A 7,819-nucleotide genomic window follows, 5' to 3' on the forward strand; every position below is an offset into this window, starting at 1 on the left:
CCACATGTTCTTCCAAGTGCGAAGCACACTTCTTCAGCCCGGCCTTCACTAATAAAAGCACAGATGACATCACTGAAACACACACATACAATTTCCTTGTGGAGAGACAAAAGGAGAAAGACTCATCAATGTTAATCACATTGCTTTGAGCACCATTAGGAGGTGCACAGATACCAGGGCGACGGGCTCAATATAAGAAAAGATACACACACAGGGAGACTGCTGATAGCCTGTTGTTGGTAAAGCAGCCCTCCCAAATAAAACTAGCCAATAAACCCCCTACACCGTGCCTTTGTGTTATGTCAGTATGGATCACAGGCATCAACAGCTGTGATCTCTATGCTCCATGTTGTTTATTTCAGCCCATGGGAGCTTTTCGCTGAGCCCATGTTCTCCTCCCAGTTCATTTGTCAGATCCACCACTCGTATGTTTAGATGGTAAGATCTTGGGAGCAGAGATTGCCTAGTATGGTGCAAAGGTACAGCTCCGAACGCCAGCGGGCCTTGATCGCTAGACAATGCCACAACACAGAGAGAGGGGACAGATCTCAACCACGTCATTGCCTTTCACTGAAAAGCCTCTTTGGAAATTTGCAACTCAACCACACCAACAAGCTGAGGTTTAAAAGCCCTGGTTAATCAGTGTTGCTGGAGGAAAAGCCAGACCCCAACTCCCAGGGGCCTGCAGCTCTCTGGGCAGCCTCTACCTACTGAAGTGCAAGAGTTAGCGAGAGTTTTTCAGCACCATCAACAGCTCCTTGCTCAAACGCCCCTTGGGGTAACGCGAGCCTAGCATTGATCAAGAGCAGGTTGTTTTGTTGGGCCCAGAAATGGCCTGGCAGGTGGCACCTATAGCTGGATCAAATTTGCATCCCTTTTGTTATTTCAGGACAAAAGTATCCATTATTCATCCAGTGCAACTTAAGAGTTCGCCCCTAAATACTTCAAAGAGGCTCCTTCCAGGGCCTGCTTGCTCGACTAGGATCTAATTACAGATCTGTGACTTGCACTGGGCTATTATATAACTTGGGCTGCTTGCTATGCCACTGGTGAAAGCTTCAGCCATAAAGGAGGGACAAACATTCTCTGTTTCGTTCACTGTAGTGGGCTAGTGGCTGTCGCATTTGGAAAGTGCCTTTTGTGTAAAAATACAACGAATTTCCTTTGGGTTTTGTTGGTTTGTTTGCTGTAAATAAACCCCACAGGTGACATTCTTGTAATTTAACTGCTTTCCGCCCACCCACCGCAGTGCAGGGCCAGCTTTAGGAAGTGCGGGGCCCAATTCGAACAGTTTCGGCGGGGCCCTGGCAGGGATGACTTAAAAAAAAAAAAACGTAAAAAAAACATGCGGGGCTTGTACTCACCGGGCAGTGCTCCGAGTTTTTGACGGAACTTTGCCGGCAGGTCCTTCACTCACTCCAGGTCTTCAGCGGCACTGAAGGACCTGCCAGCGAAGTGCTGCCAAAGACCCAGAGCAAACAAAGGACCCGCCACCAAAGTGCTGCCGAAGACCCAGAGGGCTGCTAGGTGAGTAAAAATTAAAAAGGCGCCTCTAGCCAGGGAAGGGATTCTCACTGTGCGCGGGGCCCGATTCGGGGGAATTGGTGGAATAGGCCTAAAGCCGGCCCTGCCGCAGTGGGAATAAAAACTTTTGATTTAATTCAAACATCCGTCCTGAGAATAAAAAGAAATGTACCACAAAAAGGCAGTATGACCTGAAGTGCAGTCTAGTGACCTGTGCTGAGGCCTGGAAGCCAGGATTCCTGGGTTCTATTTCCAGATTTCCACACAATGAGCCACTGGAAAGCCTATCTACGCACACATCCTTCAGACTCCATCACCCTTTGTAAGGTGCCTTGAGATCCTCACAAACAAGTGTTCTAGAAACGCTATCAACCAGGCTAAAAATATTGGGGCACTTTTTTGGCTTTTGAATCTCGTGCCTTCTTAGACAGTTGGACTCCCCTCCACCTTGGAGTGGCCCCTTCTTCCCTTCCCCTAGTAGCCAGAGTTACAAAGCCAAAGGAGGGAGCCAGCCAAGGGGGAAGACCTTTAGCAGCAAAATAATGTCACTAAGGATACCCTGCCCATGCGCACACTGAAGGCTTTGGGGTCCCTGCTGCTGCTTTGGAGGGAGGCAGCTGGAGATGGCTGAAATGTAGACAGTGATTACAGAGCTCAGAGCTAGGGCCACTGTAAGCAGCAAATTACCCAAAGCAACTTCCCAGGACGTATAGTGAAAAAGCAAAATCATTAATGTCCCTTTTAAAAATACAGGCCCTTCAGCCCAGATCCTACAAGGTATTTAGACGTGAGGCCTATTGATTTCAATCTCACTGATTGATTTCAACAGGAGTTAGACGCCTAACCCATTGAGGTAGCCCACGGTGTAACAGTCATACCAAACGCTCACTACGGGCTTGTCTACACATACAGCACCATAGCAGTGCAGCCAGGGCCGGCTCCAGCTTTTCTGCCGCCCCAAGCAGTGAAGCAAAAAAAAAAAAAGAAAATTGATCAGTGGCACTTCGGCAGCAGCTCAATCGCGCCGCTCCATTCTTTGGCGGTAATTCGGCAGCGGGTCCTTCGCTCCCTCTCTTCCTCTTCGGCGGCACTTCGGCAGCAGCTCAAAGAGGAAGAGAGAGACTGAGGGACCCACTGCCAAAGACCCAGACGTGCCGCCCCAAGCATCTGCTTCCTTCGCCGTTGCCTGGAGCCGGCCCTGAGTGCAGCTATGCCACGGTGTGCTTCAGTGAAGACGCTACTACGCAGACGGGAGCGCTCCCACTGGCATAGTTAATCCACCCTGGAGCGATGTAAGTTTGTAGTGTAGAGCTGGCCTAAGAGATACGAGGTGGGTGACACGTTATCTTTTAATGCACCAACTTATGTCAGTGAAAGGAACAAGCTTTTGAGCTGCACAGAGCTCTTCTTCAGGCCTGGAGAGCGTCCAGGCTAAACACAAGGCAGGACAGAAGGGTTCACAGGAATTGCAGGAGACCACTTAAAATGGAGCAGGCAATTAACATCTCTGAAGTGGGAGGATGATGGAGGGTTAGTAGGCAGCAGGATGTTACAAATTGTTGTAATGGCCCATACAATCAATCTCCCTGATTTTAGTATTGAGCAGAGTTACAAATTAAAGTTCTCAGACTCATCTTTTGAAGATGTGGAGCCAGTGTCCTTTGAGGAGGAGGACTAAGTGATCAGAGATGGAGGGGTCGCTGGGTGAAAAGTGTTTGCCCACAGGTGACACGGTGTTTTTGTCTTTTATCCTTTTTCTGCCTGAATTCAATTGAGAGTGCAGTGATTGTCCGGTTTCACCCCCCTGGCTGCTGGTGGGAAAGCTGGTGCACCAAATGAGGTACAGCACATGTTGTTATAGGCGTGTGTAGGACCCACGGATGTAAATTCAAGTGAAAGAGGGGGGGGGGATTGATCACCATAGCTGGTCAGCAAACTCACTGGGTGTTGGACCAGGGCTTTACAGCCAAGTTTTAACGGCAGGAGAGGAAGGGATCCTGCCTCAGTTTGTGTGCTGGTACCCCTAGCCCTCTGCCATGGCCACAACCCAGGAACACTGAACAATGACGTGGGGGGAAAGTGAAGCAAAACCAGGATCCCACTCCTTGAAATCAATTCACCTGATTCCTCCTGCCCCCTCCCGCCCCGGGTTCCCATGGAGCTGTGGCTCAGCCCGAGAACCCAGCTGACACCGGCATGGAGGATGCAGCAGCAGCTGCTGCCTGTAAAGGTCTCCTGCAGTGGAGCGATTGGAGGACTCCCGCCCACCTTAGCCTGGGAGTGCAATTCCCACCTTCCGCTCTGACACGTGCTTTGAGGGAGGGGTGCGGGGGAGCTTCCTGTGAAAGACACTTCCCCCCCACTCCACCTAATGGCTTGATGCCTTTTCCCCCTCCCCAAAGACACTCACAACAGGGAGAGGGTTTCTCTCCCCTCCCCCATAAAAGCCACGTAACGGGGCCCTGCACCAGACGCACTTCCCCGCAGCAGCGTGGCGTTTCTCGGCTCTCCACGCACGGCCCGGCCCCTGGCGGGAAGGGCTGTCTGCCCGGAGCTCCAGTTCCCAGCTCTGCTAGGCAGGCATCACTTATTCTCCAGGCCATGAATTATTCAGCGCTCGCCTGTGAAACCCTAGCCTGGGGAGGGGGGGGCGGCAGAGGATCACTTCTGCCCCTGGACCACGGGGCCAAGCTGGTGGGGGGGGGGCTGCTTCCCTCCTCCCCACCCGCAGCCTCCCCGCATGTGGGGGGCAGCATTGCAGGGTTGATTTCAGAGCCCAGCGCTGTGGGAGCCGGAAGCCATTCAGCCCACGAGGGGAATGCGCCCACGAACCCCGCCCCCCAATGGATCACTGCGACACGCGGTCTCGCGTGGGGCTCTGGCCACCCGCCCTGTTAGGGTTACGCCGACCCCGCCCATGCTCACCCCGAAGGCTTTGGGGTCCGAGCCCCACTCAGTACAAGTTTGCACCAAGCAGCTCCCCCCCCGCTTGCCAGGAACCCACCCCTCCGGGGAACAGCCTCTGCTGGGGGGCACTGACCCCATGGGGGGGAGACCGCAGAGCAACGGCCCCTTCCCCGCACTGCCCCCCGCTTTCACCGCAGCAGCGGGCGCAGCAAGGACGGACCTGGGGGGGGGGAGGGAGGCCCCTGTCCGCTCCCGCGAGCCCCGGGGACTGGGAGAGGGCGGGGCGGGGGGCACTTTATGAATGGAATTCTCCAATGGGAACCCAATTACTATGCCGCGCGGCACGCGCCGCTCCTTGCCCCACAGGTGATTGGCTCCTGCGTCTCATTGACGTCACCCAGCAGCGAGCCAGGAGGAGCTGCAGGCTCAGGCAGCGGCAAAAAAATAGGGTAGTGAGTCACCCCCAAAAGCGGCGAATTCACTATAACTCCGCCGCGTCTCCCCCAGCCCCGTCTCTCTGCAGCCGCACATGGAACGGAGCTTCCGCCTGCGCCCTGCCAGCAGGACCGGAGCAGCCGCAGAGGAGCCGCACAGGATCCAGGCGGACTTCCCTACCCCAGCGCCCCAGGTGAGGAGTACTCCTCTGTGCATGGGGGGGAGCCCTTTCTGCGTCCCCCTCCATTGCAGCTCAGAGCCCCTGGACCCCCGGGAGCGTTAGAACGTGCAGAAGAGCAAAATAAGGTTTAAAAGAAGGATGGGGAAGGGGGGGTGTTAGAGACATTAATTCTTCACACACCCCCTTAAATGTAAAGCAAACTCTCGCTCCACTAGCTGGCACGTCGGAGCAGACAAGGTTCGCATGTTAAGCTAGAGCCTGGGTTTATAACTGACCTGAGGGTGCAGCTTTCCAGGGAGAGAACGGCATTAAAAACGCAAAGGGCACCGAGGGGGAAAAAACAACCCCCAACCCAGCAAACACCAAGGAGCGGTAAAATAAGTTTTTTCGGCAAGCCCACTGCAAATTCAGATGCATGGCAGGACTGAGAAACCAGCTGTTTGGCGGGTGCCAGCTCTCAGGTATCCATCTGCCAGAGCCCAAGCAAGGGATGTAGCATTAAAAGAAAAAAATATGTAATTAGGCTAATGGTCAGGGAGGTGATGCACCCCCTGTGCTTTCCATTACTGAGGATTTAGCTCTCTAAACTTTACAGCATCACCAGTTAGGGCTAAATTAGTAAAAGCCCCTGTGAGATAAAAAAAAATTGAGTTCCAGCTGTGGGGTACTTATGCACTGCAATTATGCACTGCAAGCAGCTCAGTGGAAGCAAACACAGGCAAGGAAACAACTGGATGAGGGAGTTTCCTGCCCCCTCACCCTCTCCACCCCCCCTTTTTTTTGCCTGCTCAAAAAAGAGGGAAAAAATGTAAAACTGACCAGAAATATCCCCATCGTAGGAGCAAATGATGAGCACGCTACACACCTGGGTAGCTTAAATCAATCGAACCTGCACCGTAGCCTACTGTGTAAGCCTTGATCAGAGCCAGCTTTTGGGAAAGCCAATGGGAAGCAAAGGGGGGATCCTGCCCCCCAAAATCTGCCACCAAGAGAGAGTGGACAGTGATCAGTGCTCAGAGATGCTCATGAGTAAAACAAGTCAGTTTGCATGCCAGAGCCTTTGTATGCACAGAATGACACTAAATGGAAGTTGGTGCTATCCCTTCGCAGGTCACACCTCGACGTCATGAACAAGGACACGTCCCACAACTCCACTGAAGGCCAGCAGGGCTGGTTTGCAGCCAGTAATGGCGGCAGCAGCTCCTTGAACCTGGACTCTGTGGTGCAACCTCTTGCCCTGAATCCGTGGGATGTGGTACTTTGCATATCTGGGACCATCATCTCTTGCGAGAATGCGATTGTGGTAGCCGTCATATTCTACACCCCTGCCTTCCGGACTCCAATGTTCCTGCTCATCGGAAGTCTTGCCATTGCTGACTTCCTGGCTGGCCTAGGGCTGATATTCCACTTTGCCTTTGTCTATTGCATCCAGTCGCAGGTGGTGAACCTCATCACTGTGGGGCTACTGGTGACCTCATTCACTGCCAGCGTGGGCAGCCTGCTGGCCATCACTGTAGACCGCTACCTTTCCCTCTACAACGCACTGACTTACTATTCAGAAAGGACGGTCACCAGGACTTACATCATGCTGATCCTGACCTGGGGGTTTTCCATCTGCTTTGGGCTGCTGCCTGTCATGGGCTGGAACTGCTTGAAAGACGTCTCCACCTGCAGCATCGTAAAGCCCCTGACCAAGAACCATCTCATCATCCTCTCCATCTCCTTCTTCATGGTCTTTGCAGTGATGTTGCAGCTCTATGTACAGATCTGCAAGATCGTTTGCAGGCACGCCCACCAGATCGCCTTGCAGAGGCACTTCCTGGCCACCTCACACTACGTCACCACCAGGAAAGGCATCTCCACCTTAGCTGTCATCTTGGGGACTTTTGCTTCTTGCTGGCTACCCTTTGCCATTTACTGCCTCCTGGGAGATTACACCTACCCAGCCCTTTATACCTACATGACCGTCCTCCCTGCTACCTACAACTCCATGATTAACCCCGTTATCTATGCCTTCAGGAACCAAGAAATCCAGAAAGTGCTGTGGACTGTGTGCTGTGGGTGCTTCTCCTCCACAATGCCTTTCAGGTCCAGATCTCCAAGCGACGTCTGACTCATCAGCCCTCTGTCCAAAGACGCATTTGCACACGATGTTCCCTTTTTTGCACAACCACAGAGATTTTGTGAGAGCTCTTAAAGATTCTGTGTCTCCTATGATTCCCCTTCCCTTGTGTGCATGAGCTGCTCTCTTCCTTTATTTTTCCACTTTTAGAATTTACGGAAGAAAAAAATATTTATTTTTTATCCATAATAAACAAACAAATATGTATATTTGAGTGTGCGAGAGATCCTCCATAAATATTATCTTTGACGCAATATTTATGGTTTTTGTTTTTGTTTTTTTTTTAAAGAGACACTATCTTTTTGTTCTTTTGGCTTTTATACAGCCTGGTTAATTACCTCAGTTCTTCAGATATTATTTTCTAAATCAAAGATCCATTGTTTCCCATGTAACAATGGACCAGAACCAAACCACCTTTTTTTTTTTAAAAAAAAAAATATTTATGCATTATTTATTAATTTATTGTTATTTATGACCAGCTTTTTCAAGACAATAGATTTTTCTGAACTCTGTAGTTTGCTGCCCTCTAGTGTTCACTATGTTTTAATACAAAAACTAATGGTGGCTCCTTTTGCATGTTGAGTACCCTGGGTGGTATTAGGTAATGGAATGTTTTAACTGTATCAGATATAGACAACTGGAGCGAAAAA

The 7,819-nt window shown here is 51.4% G+C and overlaps 1 protein-coding gene across 1 annotated transcript; it reads left to right on the forward strand.

Moving 5' to 3' along the window:
- Nucleotides 1-6,053: 6,053 nt before the first annotated feature.
- Nucleotides 6,054-7,437, forward strand: GPR3 (G protein-coupled receptor 3). The gene has a single exon (XM_032802902.2). It carries the CDS (start codon nt 6,096-6,098, stop codon nt 7,158-7,160), a length of 1,065 nt encoding a protein of 354 aa, XP_032658793.2. The 5' UTR covers nt 6,054-6,095; the 3' UTR covers nt 7,161-7,437.
- The last annotated feature ends 382 nt before the right edge of the window (nt 7,438-7,819 follow it).

The sequence above is a fragment of the Chelonoidis abingdonii genome, chromosome 25 (assembly GCF_003597395.2).
Source record: "Chelonoidis abingdonii isolate Lonesome George chromosome 25, CheloAbing_2.0, whole genome shotgun sequence".
Classification (NCBI taxonomy): Eukaryota; Metazoa; Chordata; order Testudines; family Testudinidae; genus Chelonoidis; species Chelonoidis abingdonii.